Here is a 19527-nt window from a genome sequence, read left to right as displayed (position 1 = left end):
CTCCTGTACAATGTCACGAACCTCCGTCCATAGTTCATCACATAATAACAATTACTTTAAAAGTAAATGGACTAAATGCTCCAATCAAAAGACAAAGAGTGACTGAATGGATACAAGAACAAGACCAATATATATATACTGCCTACAAGAGACTCACTTCAGATCTAAAGACACACACAGATTGAAAGGTAGGGGATGGAAAAAAAGGTATTCCATGCAAATGGAAACAGAAAGCAACCTGGAGTAGCAATATCTGTATTAGATAAAGTACCTTAAAACAAAAATTGTTATAAGAAACAAATAAGCACATCACATAATGACCAAGCAATCAATCCAAGAAGAAGGTATAGCAATTTTAAATATATCTGTATCCAATACAGGATCACCTAAATATATAAAGCAAATATTAACAGACATAAAGGGAAAAATCAACAGTAACACAATAATAGTAGGGGATTTTGACATCCCACTTTCATCAATGGACAGATCATCCAGAAAGAAAACCAATAAGGAAAAACTCATAAATGACACATTATACTAGAGGGACTTAAACTGATATATATAGAACATTCCATCCCAAAGCAGCAGAATACACATTCTTTTCAAGTGCACATGGAACATTCTCCAGGATAGGTCACATGCTAGGCAACTAAACAAGTATCAGTAAATATAAGAACACTGAAATCATACTGAGTATCTTTTCATTCACACTGAAATCACTATGAGACTAGAAATCAACTACAAGAATAAAAATGCAAAAACACAAACATATGGAAGCTAAACAATATACTACTCAACAACCAATGGATCACTGAAGAAGTCAAAGAAAAAAAACAACAAACACCTAGAGACAAATGAAAATGAGGACACAATGATCCAAAATCTATAGGATATAGCAATAGCAAGTTCTAAACTTCTATAGAAGAAACATTTCAAATAAACAACGTGAACTTATCCCTAAAGGAACAAGAGAAAGAAGAACAAAAAATGTGAAAGGAGAAGGAAAGAAATCATAAAGTTCAGAGCAAAAATAAATTAAATAGAGGCTAAATAAATAGAAAAAAATATCAGTGAAACTAAGAGCTGATTCTTTGAAAAGATAAAACTGAAAACACTGTGGCCAGACACACCAAGGAAAAAAGAGAAAAGGCCCAAATAAAATAAAATATAAATTAAAATGTTATAATTAACAGCACAAAAATACAAAGGATCATAACAGATTACTACAAACAACTATATGCCAATAAAAAGAACAACCTACAAGAAAAGGAAAAATTCCTAGAAATGTACAATCTCCTAAGACCTAATCAGGAAGAAATACAAAATATGAACAGATCAATTACCAGTAATGAAACTGAATCAGTAATTAAAACTCCCAACGAAGTTCAGATGGCTTCACAGATGAATTCTACCAAACATTTAGGGAAGAATTAATACCTATCCTTCTCAAATTATTCCCAAAAATTGCAGAGGAAGAAACACTTCCAAATTCATTGTACACGGCCAGCATCTCCTTGACACCAAAATCAGAGAAAGATATCACACACACAAAAGAAAATTACAGGTCAATATCACTGATAGAACATAGGTGCAAAAATCTTCAACAAAATTTTAGCAAATCAAATCCAACAATACATTAAAAGTATCATACACCATGATCAAGTGGGATTATCCTAGGAATGCAAGGATTTTGCAATGTCTGCAAATCGATCAATGTGACATACCACATTAACAAAATGAAGAATAAAAGTCGTATGATCACACAGATGCAGGAAAAGCTTGTGATAAAATTCAACATCCATTTATGATCAAAACTCTCCAAAAAGTGGGCATAGGGAGAACATATCTCAACAACATAATAAAGGCCATGTGTGACAAACCTACAGCTAACATCATATTCAACAGTGAAAAGCTGAAAGCATTTCCTCTAAGATTAGGAACAAGACAAGGATGCCCACTCTCATGTTTATTCAACATATTATTAGAAGGCCTAGCCACAGCGATGAGAGAAGAAAACGAAATAAAAGGAATCCAAACTGCACTCTTTGCAGATGACATGACACTATACATAGAAAGATCCTAAAGCTACCACTGAAAAACTACTAGGGCTTATCAATAAATTCAGTTAAGCTGCAGGATACAAGGTTAATATACAGAAATCCCTTGCATTTCTACACACTAACAACAAATGATCAGAAAGCAAAATTAAGGAACTTTCTCATCTTCAATTGCATCAAAAAGAATAAATACCTTGGAACAAACCTACCTAAGGAGATAAAAAATCTATACTCAGGAAATTATAAAATAGTGATGAAAAGACTGAAGATTATACAAACAGTTGAAAAGATAAGATATACTGTATTAGAAAAATTAATAGTTAAAATGACCATACTACCCATGGTGATCTAAGATTCAATGTAAGTCCTATCAAAATACCAATGGAATTTTTCACAGGGGTAGAATAATTTTAAAACCTGTATGATAGCACAAAAGATCTTAACTAGGCAAAATAAACTTGAGAAAAAAGAACAGACTGGAGGAATCACATTCCCTGACTTCAGATTATACTACAAAGCTACAGTAATCAAAACAGTCTCATATGGGCAGAAAAAGAGACACACAGATCAATGAAACCGAATAGACAGCCCAGAAATAAATCCACACACTTACGTCAGTTAATCTGTGACAAAGGAGGCAAGAATAAACAATGGAGAGAATACAGTTTCTTCAATAGTGGTACTGGGAAAAACTGAATAACTATATGTTTAAAAAAAATGAAATCAGAATAGTTCTCACACTATATATAAACATAAACCCAAAATGAGCCAAAGAACCAAATGTATGACTGGAAGCCATAAAACTCATAGAAGAAAACATAGACAAAATGCTTTTTGACATAAATTATAGCAACATTGTTTTGGATCTGTCTCCTAAGACAAAGGAAACAAAATAAAAAAATAAACAAATGGAATCTAGTTGAACTTGAAAGCTTTTTCATAGCAAAGGAAGCCATGAACAAAAAGAAAAGAAAATCTACTGAATGGCAGAAAATATCTGCAAATGATATGACTGGTAAGGGGTTAATAGCCAAAATAGATAAATAGCTTATAAAACTCAACATCAAAAACAAACAGGCCAATCAAAAAGTCGGCAAAAGACCTGAACTTTCCAAAAGATCTTTCCAAAGAAGACATACAGATGAACAGATATACAGATGAAAAGATGCTCAACACTGATAATCATCAAAACAATCCAAATCAAAGCCACAGTGAGATGTTATCCCACTTCGGTCAGAATTATTATCATCAAAAAGAACACAAACAGTGTTCACAAAAAGGACACCAACAAATAACAAACGATGGTGAGGATATGTAAAAAAGAGAGCCCTTACACACTGTTGGTGGGCATGTGAATTGGTGCAGCCACTGCAGAAAAACAGCGGAGGTTTCTTAGAAAACAGAACTCCCCATGATTCAGCAATTCCACTGTTGGGTATATATCTGAAGAAGACAAAAATACTAATTCAAAAAGATACATGCACCCCAGTGTTCACAGCAACATTATTTACAATAAGCAAACAAGGACTACTCAGGTATAAAAAGAATGAAATTTTGCCTTGTGCAAAAACATGGATGAATCTGGAGGGTATCATGCTTAGTGAAATAAGTCAGACAGAGAAAGATAAATACTCTATGGTATCACTTATACATAGAATCTAAAAAATAAAAGAAACAAGTAAATACAACAAAACAAAAACAGATTCATGGATATAGACAATAAACTAGTGGTTACCAGTGGGGAGAGAGATGAAGAGAGGGGCAAGATAGGGTAAGGAATTAAAAGGTATAAACTACTATATATAAAATTAATAAGCTCACAGATATATTGTACAGTACAGAGAATACAGTCAATATTTTATAATAACTAAGTGGAACATAGTCTATCAATTTTGAATCACTATGTTGTACACTTGAAACTAATATATTATTAATCAAGTATATCTCAATAAAAAATAATCTTCATTTTTTAAAACAAATTAATCTCATCAAAAATATTTATTGATACAAGTGACAAAAGACTAACAGAACACAAGCTATCATGGGACTGAGTAAGTACTAATCATGTCAAATGGCTTCAAGTCAGACATTACATTAGAGTAAGACCATCTGACCTTCCTATTTATATCTTGTATTGCCACATTTCTCTTTAAAAAGACATGTGAACAATCAATCTGAGTTTTTCCCCTCTGGAATTTCTTACACAAGTTTTTTGTGTGTGTGCTTGAGAAAAATGTTAGAAGATCAATTTAAAAATGGAGCTTTAAGATAAAAACAAGACCTGGAAGAAAAAAAGGAATATTATCAAGAAATAAGAAAAGAAGGGACAGGGAAAGAGGAAATTTGGCATTCCCTATAAAGTTAGGTAATGATATTAAAGCCTCCAAGGAAAATGCCTAAATAAAGCTTCTTTACTGAAAATGAATGAAAATAAAAGAATGCTCCCCAAGGAATATTAAAAGCTGTTTCAATGGTTATTTTGGCAATTGGTGAGAACTAAGATAAACCACAAAATATTATATAAAGAATTTTCAAAGTGAGCATCTATATAACAGGATCAAAATGGGGGAGGGTGGGTGAAATGTATATATCAGTGAGTTCAAATTACAAAGACATTTACAATTTAAAAATCCAAACCTGCATTATCTTTTAGATTCACATCTGCTCCAACTTCTATCAGAGCTTTCACCAGAGACAAATGTCCTCTTCTGGCAGCCACATGAAGCCGGCTTTCCCCTGTGGCATTCCTCTTATCGATCCCAGACGTTTTCATTTCTGTAAATTTGCAAGCAAGACTGAGTTTTCCGCCAAGTGCTGGTTACTATGAAGGATCTTAGAAAACACAAAGCAACTTCCTAAAAACATCCTAAAAAGGATGCACTACACAGAAAGTGAAAGTCGTTTCATTGTGTCCGACTGTTTGCGACCCATGAACTGTAGCCCGCCAGGCTCCTCTGTCCATGGAATTCTCCAGGCCAGAATACTGGAGTGGGGTGCCATTCCCTTCTCCAGGGGATCTTCCCAACCCAGGGATTGAATCCACGTCTCCTGCATTGCACGCAGATTCTTTACCATCTGAGCCACTAGGCAAGTCCCACACAGAAACATACCTCAATTAATATTATAACTGCTGTTGCTATTTTAAAACACAATTCGTAAAGAAATGATAGAGCATCTGAGCATACTAATTCATTCCAGCTGTTGTTCACTCTATCCTAAGCTTGACTGAAACAAATAAGACTTGCTTCATTTCTATACTCGTTTCACTCAGTAGTCCATAATCTGCTTTCCACATTTATTCTCATATCTCAATGAGTGTGTTTCTGATGACGAAAGATGTCAAGAACCAAACTATGGCCTATCGAGCATTTCATTTTTCTTTCACAGAAAATTCAGTACAGTATTATTATCTAAATATTTTTATTTCTTTTCCTTACATCACAAGTTAGAAACACCAACTGGGTAGCTCAGCTGGTAGAGCATCAGACTTTTAATCTGAGGATCCAGGGTTCAAGTCCCTGTCCAGGCAACAAAAAATAAATAAACAAAATAAAAACAATGCAATTTCCCCCTAAACTATGCTAAAATTATGTACTAGAAGATATTTTTGTAATATTATATAAAGAAAATCGAAGATACCGTCTCTTCTTTGAGTGGCCTGCAGCCTAGGGGAATGAGAGACATGTAAAATATTACATTAAAATCTGATTAAGTGATGCCAGAGAAACATATTAGTTTCTTGTGGTTCTGGAGACCAGAAATCCAACTCCAAGGTGTCAGCAGGGCTGCACTTTCTCTGGAAGCTGTAAGGAAGAATCCTTCCTTGCTTCCTCCAACTTAGCTTCTTTGGCTTTTGGCCACATTGTTCTCTTGTCTGGTCTTCACATTATCTTCTCTTTCCTTGTGTGTCTCAAGGCTGTCTCCATTTTTCTTTTATAAGGATACTTGTTAGATTTGAATCCCATTTGGAAAATCCAATACAATTTCCTTATCTCAAGGTCCTTAACTATATCTGCAAAGATTCTTCTTCTAAGTAAGGTAATATTCACTCTTTAAATGCAACAGTATCACAGATTCCATGGATTAGGACATGGACATAGGTTTTTTTGGGGGGCCACTATTCAACCCACTATAGGAGGTATGTATAAGAAGCACTTTAGTTTACACGAGAGGGAGACAATGGGGAAAAGTTCAGAAAGGATGTCTAGTATTCCTACCTCTTACTCTATCAATTTTTTCTTTCTAATCAACTTCGCAGGGCTTAACATTTGACCTGAAGTAGTCCAGCCTATGGTTCACCACAGAACTAGCTCCAAGAACTACCAAGGAATAGTCAGTTATCCATATTGTCAAACACACACAGTTCATGTATCTGACAAAAAGAAACTAGTGGCTATGCTTCTTTAATTTTCCTTATGTTAAAAGGGCTCAGTGAAAGTTCAAAGGGGTCTGACACAATCCAGAAGTGCTGCCCCAACTCAAACTTCTTGCTGTCTCTACTGTTTACCTTATCTCCTCTAACATAACGAACAGACAAAAATATGACAATATATTGGAAGACTAAGAGATTCTCAAGTGGTGATTACAGTAAAACCACCTAACAAATATACCAAAATAATCTTATAAATTAGTGAATGACTAAAAAAATAAATATGTAAATATGTAAATGAACAGTAAATATGAAAGTGTATATAATTCTTTGAAGGAGAGTGGATTGCTAGGAGTGGTCATGCAAAAACCTTGTCCCTATACAGTATAGGAATACAAACCTTGGCTGCAGGTAGCTTTGGAGACATTTTTTCTTTTTCTGAAATTCTGAATTTTTTTGTGTGATTGGATGTTAGTAAGCATATGAATTTCTGAATCTGGTTTTTCTTTTTTCCCTTTACAATTTCTTATAGTGTTTTCATTTCCATTGACAAATTCCTCACCTGAAAAAAAAAAAAACATTTTGAAGTATCAGTGTTGTATTTCTCCTTACTGGTTACAGGACTAAGAAAGAGTCTAATCATATAATTGCTCCATGTTTCTGTTCCTTGCTAGACTGCTTTTTTATTTAAAGGAACGGAAGCTTTTAAAAATGTTTTCATACAACAAACATAAATTAGTTTCCTGGATGCAATTTCAACAGTGAATCACTAAAATCAATGGAGCTAACATTTTCCTGCTATGAAAATGTTGTTAGGTTTCTTGACATTAAGTAGGTGCTATATTAAAAAGAAAGCTAAAAACTCAAAAAAAATACTGTTGTTTTTAACTTCTGTCAATATTAATTTAGCACCTTCTTTCAAAGTAAATACCATTACTTAACTAATTAATAGTATCTCCAAATTGTGATCCACATGTCCTCATTCTAATCAGTTTGGGCAGAGGTTAAGTCAAATTCAGTTGGAAATTTCTCTGAAATAACTCAATCTATAGGAAATGTGTACAAATTGAACAATACTACTAATACCTGGTTTGTGAGAAATCTTCTCTTTTTGACTAAGTTGTGAGATGTTGGTCAATTCTTCACTGATATTGTCAGTAGAATGAAAACCTGTATTTCGTATGGCTTTGCTCTCTTGTCTCCTTTTTTCAACTTTAGTTGTTTCCATTACTTGAGAAGGAACACCTCTGGATGAAGGCCTATTTGAAGGACTTGTTTCTTGGTCTGTGTCAGTATAATTCCTTTTAGTGTCTCCTTCCTTATTCACCTTTTCCACAATATGTATATCTGCTTGATTCATTAAAGGAATTAGTATGCTGGGGCTATAATCCTGAGGCTTCTTGACTAGCTTCTCATGACTGGTCAACTCTGAAACTTCATGTGTCGAGAGTGTTCCTATACAAGCCAGAGGAGTATGTTCAGGACTGCCATGTGAGTGATCAAAAGAAGGTCCACATAAATATTGTTCGTAATTTGAAACATGTTCAGAAACTATTATATTATCTGAATTAGAAAAACTAACAGCTTCCTGTTGTGGAAGTATGGTTAGGCTGTCTGCTTTTAACTCATTTTCCTGCGGAAAATGGTCTTGAGAAGGTAAAAATTGTTGAAAACCCATTTCTTCTGTATTTGTTTTATTCTCTTTATAATTATCATGGTTTTTGCAACCTGAAGAACTTATCACCTTTTTAGACATTACAGTCTCCTCAGAGGCACAGGAATCACCATGATCATCATTATTAAAATTTTCCTTTATAAAGGATGGGGAAAATTTTTCCCACTTGAGGCTCTCATCTTTTTGACCTGAGTTACTGTTTTCATGAGATTTATAAAGGCTAATGTGCTCCTGTTCTTGGTGAGTATGAGGCTGCTGATCTGTAGTAACAAGTGGTAACTTGGTTTTTTCATGTAAAGAAAGTCCTAAGAAAGAAACAGCTTCAGCTTGGTCAATGGATTCTACTTCCATACATTTTATTTCTTGACTATCTGATGATAAATCCAGGCTTTGAGTATGTGTCTCTCTGGGAACTGAACAAGTTTCAACATCATTACACAAACCATTTTTCAGGCCCGGTAGAGCTTGGCTAAAAGGTTTACATGACTTTTCTGGAAGGTTATCAAGGATTTGGACACCTTGTTGCCGGCGAGTAACTGATGCACTTATTCTTCTAGAAAAAGAGACAGTCACTGTCTTTCTTGGACTGCTTTCTTGGCTTATATCATCCACGTGAGTCCTTTTATGTTGTGAATTTCTTCTTCCTTTATCTTTAGACACACTTGTGCTGGGATCCTCAGCACCGTGGAGATTGTCCTTTCTGAATCCTGGAGAGTGTATCTGGTTAAGAATTGATTGTTTCTGCTTGGATTTACCAATTCCCATGTTTGGGGAATCTTTTTGATAATGTTCATATATATCTTTATTTATAAATAAACTCTTTTTGCTTCCTTTATTGACTTCTACATGTTCTGGCTTCTGTCTGTTGGAATTTTCATCATAAACAAGCCCACTGTGATTTTTAGAACTGAATTTTGGTTTCTATAGAAACAAAATACATAGTTAGCTTTAACTGTCAGCTGTAATTCTGCATTCAATTCATTCTGGATTGGAGAAAAAGAAAACTATTATTCCATTCAACCTTATAATTTGATCTAACCACAGGGCCTGCTGGGATATATACAACCTGATATATATTTCAGAAAAAATAGACTAAAAGCAGAAAGACAAATGTAATAGATTCAAACTCAGTATATGTGCTAATTATTATTTTTTCCTGTACATTTTAATTTGTACTTGCCAGTATTTTAGCACTATCAATCTTATTACTAAACATAATAAAAATTTTAATCAAGCTAATCCATATAGGCTTTTAAAATAATCAGATAATTCCTTCACAAGGTAATCTTTGTAACTATGCTTTAAAACCACTCTCCTCTCCCATTTGTTATAGAGATAGAATTAAGAGTTTCTTTCTCTGGTATCTATGAGCAATCATAGGTAGGGTAGTGGAAGAAAGGATTTAAAAACAAAAAGACAGATATACAACCAAGTAGGCATGTATGGAAAGATTACGGTGGGCTGACAAGACTGAAACAGGGACAGGACTTCCTCTCACACACCACAACCCAAGCATCAGATGAAAAATAACTGCCCACCATGTAAAGTTTAACGGGATGGGCTAACACCTTTGACTCTCATACTGTGCTCAGGCCAGAGGACATTCAACATGGCTGATAAACTTCATGGCTTTATAAAGAGGAGAAAGGAAGTAGAAATGGTTACCAATACATTAGTGTGCCCACATACACTACATTTACTCAACTGCTTCCCAAACTAACAGCCCAGAACCTTCTGAGTCTCATGTAATTATTCCAAAGTGTCTAAAAAGCAAAGGCGAAGTCACTGTTCCTGATGAGCGCTTCAACAGTCTTTCTTTCCCCTCCGATGATCAATAAAATAACCAGCAGGTGTGCTCTATAAAATCGCTCACTGCTGAACAGAGAGATACCTTGTGCCGGCGTGCATCCTCTACATCGGAAGGGTCAATGCTCTTCTTCTGAGCTGTAAGCAGAAAGAGAAATCAGAGAAAACGGCCTCCAGAGGTCAGACTCCAGACTTCTGAAACCACAAGTCCTTTGCCATAAGCAAACCAAGTGGAAAAAATAAAATTATGAAAACACATTTTATTAAAATTGGCACATATAACATTACATAATTTATGATTTCCGTATTTATTATAAACCAAATACTATCTTGAGGGAGCTGAAAACACCTCTGTAGGAAAAGCAAAAGAGACCCAACAAAATAATGCTGAAGATGGGCACTGAACTCAGTATTTTTATATTCCCCACAGTTATACTCAGATATGCAAGTGTACAGCTTTTACAAGGCAAAAATTCTTTCCTAATGAATTGTAGTATTACAATTCCTAATACATCTGCTTACTAAAGTTGAAGGATACATGATTAATATACAGAAATCCACTGCTTTTCTATACACTAATAGGGAACTATCAGAAAGAGAAAGCAAGAAAAAAAAAACTTACTTATATTTACAATCTCATCAAAAAGAATAAAATACCAAGGAATAATCTTAACCAAGGAGGTGAAAGACTTATACCTTGAAAACTAAAACATCAATGAAGGAAACGAAAGATGATACATGGAAAAGAGAAGATATACTGTGTTCCTGGACTGAAAGAACACTGTCAGAATTTCCATACTACCCAAAGTAATCCACAGATCTAATGCAATCCCTATCAAAACAGTCACAGCATTTTTCACAGAACTGCAACAAACAATCCTATGGCTTATGCAAGACCACAGAAGACCCTGAACTGCCAAAGCAATCTAGAGAGAGATGAACAGAGCTGGAGGCATCATGCTCCCTGACTCCGGACTACACAAAACCACAGTAATCAGAACAGCATGGTGACGGCACAAAAACAGACACAGATTGATGGGACAGACTAGAAAGTTCAGAAATAAACCCACGCACTTATTTTTAACTAACCTGTGACAAAGAAGGCAAAAACATACAATGGATAAAAGAAAGTCTCTTCAATAAACGGGACCTATGATAAGTAGTGAAACTGGGCAGCTACGTGTAAAAGAATAAAATTAGAACATTTTCTCACACCACATACAAAAATAACCTCAAAATGGATTAAAGACATAATTGTAAGAACAGAAACCACAAAACTTCCAACAGAGAACATGGGCAGGATGTTCTTTGAAATAAATCACAGTAATATTTAATATTATTTTGGATCTGTTTCCTAAGGAAACAAAGGAAATGAAATAAAAGATAAACAAATAGGACCTAATAAAACTGAAAAGCTTTGCATAGCAAACAAAATCACTGACAAGACAAAAAGATGACCTACTGAATAGAAGAAAATATTTGCAAGTGATATGACCAATAGAGGTTAATGTCCAAAATATATGAACAATTCGAATATAAAAAAAAGTTTTAAAAATGGACAGAAGATGTGAATAGACATTTTTCCAAAGAAGATATACAGATAGCTAACAGGCACACAAAAAAATGTTCAACACTAATAATCATCAGAGAAATACAAATTAAAACCGCGATGAGATGTTACCTCACACCTGTCAAAATATCTATCATCAAAAAGTCTACAAACAACAAAAGTTGTTAAGGATTTGTAGAAAAGGGATCCCTTGTACACTGTTGGTGGGAATGTAAATTGCAGCCACTCTGCACCGACTCAATGGACATGAGCTTGAGCTAGGAGACGTGAAGGACAGCGAAGCCTGGCGTGCTATAGTTTGTGGGGTTGCAAAGAGTTGGACATGACTTAACGACTGAACAACAACAATGGAAAACAGTATGGAGATATGGAGACTTCTCCAAAAACTAAAAGCAGAACTAAGATGTGACTGGACTTCCTTGGTGGCACAGTGGATAAGAATCCACCTGCCAATGCAGGGGTCACAGGTTTGATACCTGGTCTGGGAAGATTCCACAGGCTGTGGAACAACTAAGCCCATGGGCCACAACTACTGCGTCCATGCTCTGGGGCCTGTGAGCTGCAACTACTGAGCCCGTGTACCGCAACTAGTGAAGCCCACACGCCCACGAGCCCACATGCTGCAACGACTGAGCCGGCGTGCCGCAACTGCCGAAGCCCACGCACCTAAGGCCGGCACTCTGCAACCAGAGATGCCGCCGCAGTGAGAACTCATGCACCACAGGGAAGAGGAGCCCTGCTCTCCACAACCAGAAAGCCTCAACAGAGAGCAAACGAAGACCCACTGCAGCCAAAAGTAAAATTGATTAATTAAAAAAAGGAACCATGATATGATCCAGCAATATCCAGTTTACTGCTGGATATGTAGCCAAAGAAAATGAAAACATGAATTCAAAAAGATACTAGCACCCCCATGCTCACAGTAGCATTATATATAATACCAAAGATAAGGAAACAACCTATCTGTCCATAGCAGATGAAGGGATAAAGAAGATGTGGTATACATGCATGCAACGGGGTACTACTCAACCATAAACAATGAAATTCTGCCATTTGCAACAACCCAGCAGGTATTATTCTTGGTGAAATAAAAGAAGGACAAATACTCTATATTACCACTTATATGTGGAATGTAAAAAAATAAATCAAGGTACAAACAGAAACAGATTCACAGATACAGAGAACAAAGTAACAGTTACCAGAGGGGAAAGGGAAGAGAGGGGGCAAAATAAGGTTTGGGAATTAAGAGATAGAAAATACTATGTATAAAATAAACAAGCACAGGGATATAGCCATTACTTTGCAATAACTTTAAATGGAGTATAACATATAAAACATATGTATAACATATAAAAATACTGAATCTCTACATTGTATACCTGAAATGAACATAATATTGTAAATCGATTAGACTTCAATAAAATATAAACGATTCTTATATAATCTTTTTGAAACTGCAGTTTAACTTAACTGTTCCTTTGCTGTTTAACTTAACAGTGTAATGATGAATGACAAGGCAAAAGTATAGCCATAAGAAAATATTCTTAAGGAATGAAAGTAAACAATCCTGGCCATATTCATTGAAAAAGATACAGCCAAACATAAGTTACAACTCATGTTATTCAGTCAATGGATTATGGGGAGAAAACCCAGAACTGTATAAAAATTTTCTGTTTGCAATGCATATCCTGGGGAAAAGCACATTTAGCATTATCTTTCTTAGTTCCTTTAGAGTTCTTCCATTTAGTGGATTGTAAACAAGTTAGTGTGCTCTACTAAAGGAATGAAGCAAGAACTTCACTGGGTGGATTTTCTCAAAATTTTTGAGGAAAATCAGTTTAATTTCTATAATTCTAAGCTTGATTTGGAGATCCAACCAGTCCATCGTAAAGGAGATCAGTCCTGGGTGTTCACTGGAAGGACTGACGCTGAAGCTGAAACTCCAATACTTTGGCCACCTCATGCGAAGAGCTGACTCATTTGAAAAGACCCTGGTGCTGGGAGGGATTGGGGGCAGGAGGAGAAGGGGATGACAGAGCATGAGATGGTTGGATGGCATCACCGACTCGATGGACATGGGTCTGAGTAAACTCCGGGAGTTGGTGATGGACAGGGAGGCCTGGCGTGCTGGGATTCATGGGGTCGCAAAGAGTCAGACACGACTGAGCGACTGAACTGAACTGAAGTGAAGCTTGATTTCTATAACTCTCTACTAAGGATGATGTGGTTAGATGACATTACTGACTCAACGGGCCTGAGTCTGAGCAAATTCCAGGAGACAGTGACAGACAGGAAAGACTGGCATGATGCAGTTCACGGGGTCACAAGGAGTCGACACGACTGAGCAACTCAACAATAACTACTGACATGATGAACAGACATAACAGGGCAGTCTGAGTTTACCTGATGTAAGATGCTTTTGATGTTTAGGAACAAATCTCTCAAGGAGACGCATCATACGTGAGTCTTTGGCTTCATCCAAAGCACACCTTCCATTGTCATTTCTAAATAAAGGATCTGCTCCATTCAAAAGAAGTAACTCTGCCACCTAGAGGAAGATTGTTTTATGTGAGGAGCCCAGACAAAAAGTATATTATTATTATACATGTATGCTAGCATACAACTCTAAGCAACATCAAATATTTCTTTCCAAATATTTTGAATTTACCAACAATACAGAGTTTGGGTTTACCTGTAACATCGTTGCCTAACAACAAAAATCAATGTAACTGCTACTGAATCATAATTTGTTGATGTACATGTGACTTCTCTCACCAAAAAAAAGAGAGAGGAAGCAAGGAAGAGGGAAGAAAAGCAGGGAGGGAGGAAAAGAGGGTGGGGCAGAATGTCTATGGTTTAACTGATGATGAAATGGAGCTAGCATATATACCGGGAACTTGAATTACATTCTGCAGTAGTAAGTGTAATTTTAACAGGTTCCAGGAGATAGTATGTCTTCTATGTGTACCTGTTGCTGCTGCTGCGCCTCCTCAGCATCAGAGAGAAACCGGTAAATTCGTAATCTGTTACTACTCCTCAAGCAGCCTCCTCTATGAAGCTCTCCCTGACCTCCTCATCCACTGATGCCCTAGAGAAAAATGACCTCTTCCTTCTTTTATGTACATATTTTATGTCCAATAGATTCTATATTATATTATACTCACTTCTTATACCTATCTCTCTCCTATATTTCAAGTTTTTTGAGGGTGGGACTCTGTTTTTCTTTTAAAATTAATACTTTTGGATACGAAATTAATAAATACGGTTCAGAATATAGAAGGCTCAGAGAAACAGACAATGGAAACTAAGTTTCCCTTCTCTACCCTTGTACTTCAGTCATCTAAGTATTTCTCCTAAGTTAGCTCTAGTTACAGTTTCTTCTGAATTTTCCCAGTAAGTCTAGTCCAACAGGTATATATGTGTATATCATAAATGTGTATATATGTTGTTTCTTACACAAGTGGGCCTATAATATATACATTTTTCTGTGGTTTAGCTTCTTTCCTGCCTACCCTACCCAGCATCAGACTCTGAAAACGGTTCCAAATCAGATAGATTGAACTTCCTCATTCTTTCCAGCAGCTGAGTAATAATTTACTTTTTAATATACCTATGTGAATGCATCAATGCTACAATTTAGAAGACTCTTGAGAGTCCCTTGGACAGCAAGGATCTCAAACCAGTCAATCCTAAAGGAAATCAATCCTCAATATTCATTGGAAGGACTGATGAAGCTGAAGCTCCAAAGCTTTGGCCACCTGATACAAAGACCTGACTCACTGGAAAAGATCCTGATGCTGGGAAAGACTGAAGGCAGGAGGAGAAGTGGACGACAGAGGATGAAATGGTTGGATGGCATCACTGACTCTCAATGGACATGAGTGTGAGCAAAGTCCAGGAGATGGTGGAGGACAGGGGAGCCTGGCATGCTGCAGTTCATGGGGTCAAAAAGAGTCAGACATGACTGAACAACTGAAAAAACAACAACAACCCTACTAATGGATGTTTAAGTTGCTTCCAAGTTTTCACAACAGATATATGTCTTAGTCATCTTTATATTCCCAGTGTCTATTTCAGTATCTGGCACAGACTGTATGTTTAATAAATGCTGTTTATAAAAGAATGAATGTTGGTCTAGGAGGATGTGTAGAAAAGGCTTTAAGGAACATTATACTAAAAGAAGCCTAGATTTCCATGTAAATGTCTGGAATGAGTGAAAGGGTCAGAATTTCTATAAATTTTAAGTATCTAAAAATTATATACATATATATTTATATCTATATATATTTAATATATATTTCCTTTTACATACATATATTTCCTTTTAAAAAGAAAGCATTCTAGGAGAGAAAAGTACCCCATCACACATAGGGATAAGCCAAATCCTTTAAAAATTAAGATTCAGAAACTTGATGATTCTGCTTTTCAAATGACTTTATTATGGGAGTTTAAAGCTAAGTAAAAGGATTAAAAGTAATAGTAGGTATAATTAAATCTATAATTCATATGCCTGGATCTTCACATATTGTTCAGCAATACAAACAGAAAGCATATTGTTTTCTTTCAGGAAAAGTAATTCCATAAGATTGTTTATCTCTGGAGGTTTTATGTCAAATAATAAAGCATGCAGTATCAGAGTATCTGAGGATCAAGGAACATGAAAAAGAAGACAGGAGGAAGGGAAAAGAGCCTCACTTCTCTGGAAATCCGGGCTGGTTACCCTAAGGGAAGGAATACATTACTCTGGCAGTCTCTGTTTCAGACAGTGGATACTCTCTATCCATATACGCTATGGACACCAACTATCCACATTTACCAATTTCCTCTATAGCCTCATATCAGGAATTGTGAAAGCCTACTTATATTACACACTCTTTCACTTAAAAAACTCTCTCTTCTCATCAAATGGCAGTAAATAGGTTATTTCCATGGAGTTTTTAACCCTGTATTTTAAACCTGCATTTGACTCTGTATTAGTTATGTGTTGCTACCTGACAAGTTACCCCGAAACTCAGTGGCTTAAAACAATAATAAATATTCACAATCTCCTAGTTCTGTGGGTCAGGAATTTGGGATGGTGGCAGTGGTTAGTTCTGCCTCAGGGCCTCTCAGGAGGCTGCAGTCAAGAGGCTGGCTGGAGATACAGCCATCTAGAAGCTTGACAGCACCTGGAGGCTCTGTTCCTGAGACGGCTCTCCCACGTGGCTGTGGGCAGGAAGAGGCTCAGTGCACTGGCAGTGCGGCTGCTTGATACGACATCTGGCTTCCTTCAGTTGTTGAACAAGTGACTGACAGAACAAGGAAGAAGCCACGATAGCTTTCAACAGAGTCTCAGAAGTCATATAAAGTGTTACTTCTGCCACATCCTATTTGTTAGAAGCAGCTCACTGAAACTGCAGCCCACACTCCTGAGGTTCCACCTTTCGGACAGAAGAGTGTTAAAGAATTTGTGGCTATTTTAAAGCCACCACATATTCTTAACTGGAACAAGCAGAGCCATTTCAGTAAGTGGCTGGCCTCACAATCTCCACTCATTTAGTTCATCAAACAGTAGGCCCCTGAAGGAAATACACTTCTACTTAGAGCTCGCCCGTGGCTTTTCACCTTCAACAATATTATTGAATCTAGTGCTTTTCCTCCTTCTAGAATCCGCTGACTTCTATGTTGCTGAACCACTCTGACTCCATCTTGTCAGCTCTGCTTTAGTCCTTCCCCTCTCCTTTCTGCATGACTGCACTTTAGACTACTCATAAGGAATGTGCTCAAGCCAGATAAATTCACTAACAACTTTGCCTTCATCAGATGTGAAAGCTGAAAGAATCCTTTTGCTGATGCAGATGGTTAATGGTCATGAGACCCCAGGAGGAGGAAAAATCCCCAGTTCCAGTCAGTGTGGATGTGCTTCTCCCTCGGTGGTCAGATCCTAATTTTAGCTCGGGCCCCTTTAAATCCCCCTGGACTCCTTTCTGTGGCATGGAGCGCAGTTGTGCATGCCTCTGGATTGCTCTCTGCTGCCCAATCTTGCCAGCATATAAGTTATCCACAATAAACTTCATGACTGCACTGTATGTAACTGCTTTGTTAATAAAGCTTTGTTTTACAGACTCAAAATTCCTTCTCAGTTTGGAGGATATTATTTTGTATCTCTTCCTTCCAATAACTCCCTTGTGTAAGAAGCTAATAAGACAGAGAATAAAATTCTTTCAAGTACTTGAAAAGCCAATATTTTGACTATACATTCCTACTGGGGTATAAACAAAACAAAAAGCACTTCATTAGTAGTTCCATTGTTATTAATATTGTTAACAACAGAAATATCACTAATAGTAATATTATAAATAAAATGTACAATAAATAAGTTGATGTATTAAGAAACAAATGTTCAGCATAAAATCAAAAGATACAAGTAAAAAGTAAAGTTATTATGAATCTATAATATTAAGTTTAAAATGGAAAAATCAGTAAGAACTCATGATTTTTCTTTCTAAAAGTATGATTTCATGGAAAATGCCTAAAAACAATGACATCCAATAGCAACGAGCACACCTCGCACTGAAACTATGGTCTCTAAATAGATTTTCCATTAAAACAACCATTTACAGAAAATATGGGAAGAAACCATAAAAATCAGTCAAATCCAGAATTTCGGAAACCCCAACAGACAAATGACCCAGGTTCCAGAAGAAACGAAACATAGGAAGAAACGCTGTAGATTAAAACATACTTAGGAGACATAAAAAATACATGTAACATACAGACCCTGATAGATCTTCATTCAAACAAAAACTTTAAATAAAAACCATTTTTAGATAATTTGGGAAAATTTGAATATGGACTGGGTATTATTAAATGGTATTAAAAATAAGTTTTATTAGGTATGATGATAAAAAACATGTAGGTGTGAGAAAAAAGTCCTTATCTGCTAGAGATGCAGGTACAAGTATTTATCAGTAAAATGGTATGATGTCTGGAATTTAGAAAAAAATACTCCCAACAACAACAAAATACTATCCATTGTCCAGCCTACTATGTGGTATGACTTTTTATAGGTCAATAGAATAAACAATCAAACTTTATAAGATAGCTCACTCCAGACACAAATGGAATGGATAATCAACATGTCTGGGGATATCTTTTTAATATCTGTGAATCCCAATAACATAGTCAATAAACCTCTAATTCAACAGCTCAAATACTCATATACCACAAGCATGCTCCATCAGATAAAAGCTTGCTAAAACGGTGATAACTTATATCAACTTGTCATGCCATTTCCTTCACAAAGTAAGCCTAATAAAGGAGGATCAAGGTCAATCTGACATGATGTGTTCTTAGTGATGTCTGCTTATGCTCAAAGATCATTATGCCTGCCTAAATGTCTCCCACTGTATGTTTAATAATTTGTCCCAGATTTTTCTAAGCAACCACAGTGAACTGATCATCTGAAATTCACAAATTCTACCTTTTCCACACTTGAAAGAATGTATTTAAGTTTTGTCGTTCTTGTTTAGTTAGTAAGTCATGCCCAATTCTTTGCAACCCCATGGACTGCAGCATGCCAGTCTCCTCTGTCTTCCACTATCTTCTGGAGTTTGCTCAGATTCATGTCCACTGAGTTGGTGATGAGATCTAACCATCTCATCCTCTGCTGCCCCATTCTTTTGCCTTCACTCCTTCCCAGTGTCAGGGTCTTTTCCAATGGGTCGGCTCTTCGCATCAGGTGCCACAGTATTAGAGCTTCAGCATCAGTCCTTCCAATGAATAATCAGGTTGATTTCCTTTAAGATTGACTGATTTGATCTCCTTGCAGTCCAAGGGACTCTCAAGAGTCTTCTCCAGCATCACAATTCAAAAGCATCAATTCTTTGATGCTCAGCCTTCTTTATGGTACTGGACTACTGGAAAAACCATCGCTTTGACTCTATGGACCTTTGTTGGCAAAGGGATTTTTCTGCTTTTTAATATGCTATTTAGGTTTGTCATAGCTTTCCTTCCAAGGAACAAGCATTTAACTTCATGGCTGTAGTCACAGGCCACAGTGATTTTGGAG

General features: G+C 36.3%; 1 protein-coding gene and 1 non-coding gene across 2 annotated transcripts in view; one reads left to right on the top strand and one right to left on the bottom strand.

Annotated features, from left to right (window-relative positions):
• The window catches only part of ANKRD31 (ankyrin repeat domain 31), a 132064-nt gene that overhangs the window by 50339 nt on the left and 62198 nt on the right, over positions 1-19527 (bottom strand). The window contains exons 13-17 of the mRNA XM_061158155.1: positions 13881-14025; positions 9993-10045; positions 7513-9022; positions 6827-6988; positions 4695-4832 (exon numbers count right to left, since the gene is read on the bottom strand). Of these exons, the coding sequence (XP_061014138.1) occupies positions 4695-4832; positions 6827-6988; positions 7513-9022; positions 9993-10045; positions 13881-14025 (2008 nt within the window). The remainder of the gene's footprint in view (positions 1-4694; positions 4833-6826; positions 6989-7512; positions 9023-9992; positions 10046-13880; positions 14026-19527) is intronic.
• TRNAK-UUU (transfer RNA lysine (anticodon UUU)) lies at positions 5514-5586 on the top strand. Its single transcript has one exon. It is a non-coding gene; the product is annotated as a tRNA-Lys (tRNA).

This window comes from Dama dama, chromosome 12, assembly GCF_033118175.1.
Source record: "Dama dama isolate Ldn47 chromosome 12, ASM3311817v1, whole genome shotgun sequence".
Taxonomy (NCBI): domain Eukaryota; kingdom Metazoa; phylum Chordata; class Mammalia; order Artiodactyla; family Cervidae; genus Dama; species Dama dama.
The sequence above is the reverse complement of the archived record's forward strand: the minus strand, read 5'-3'. Positions and strand labels throughout refer to the sequence as shown.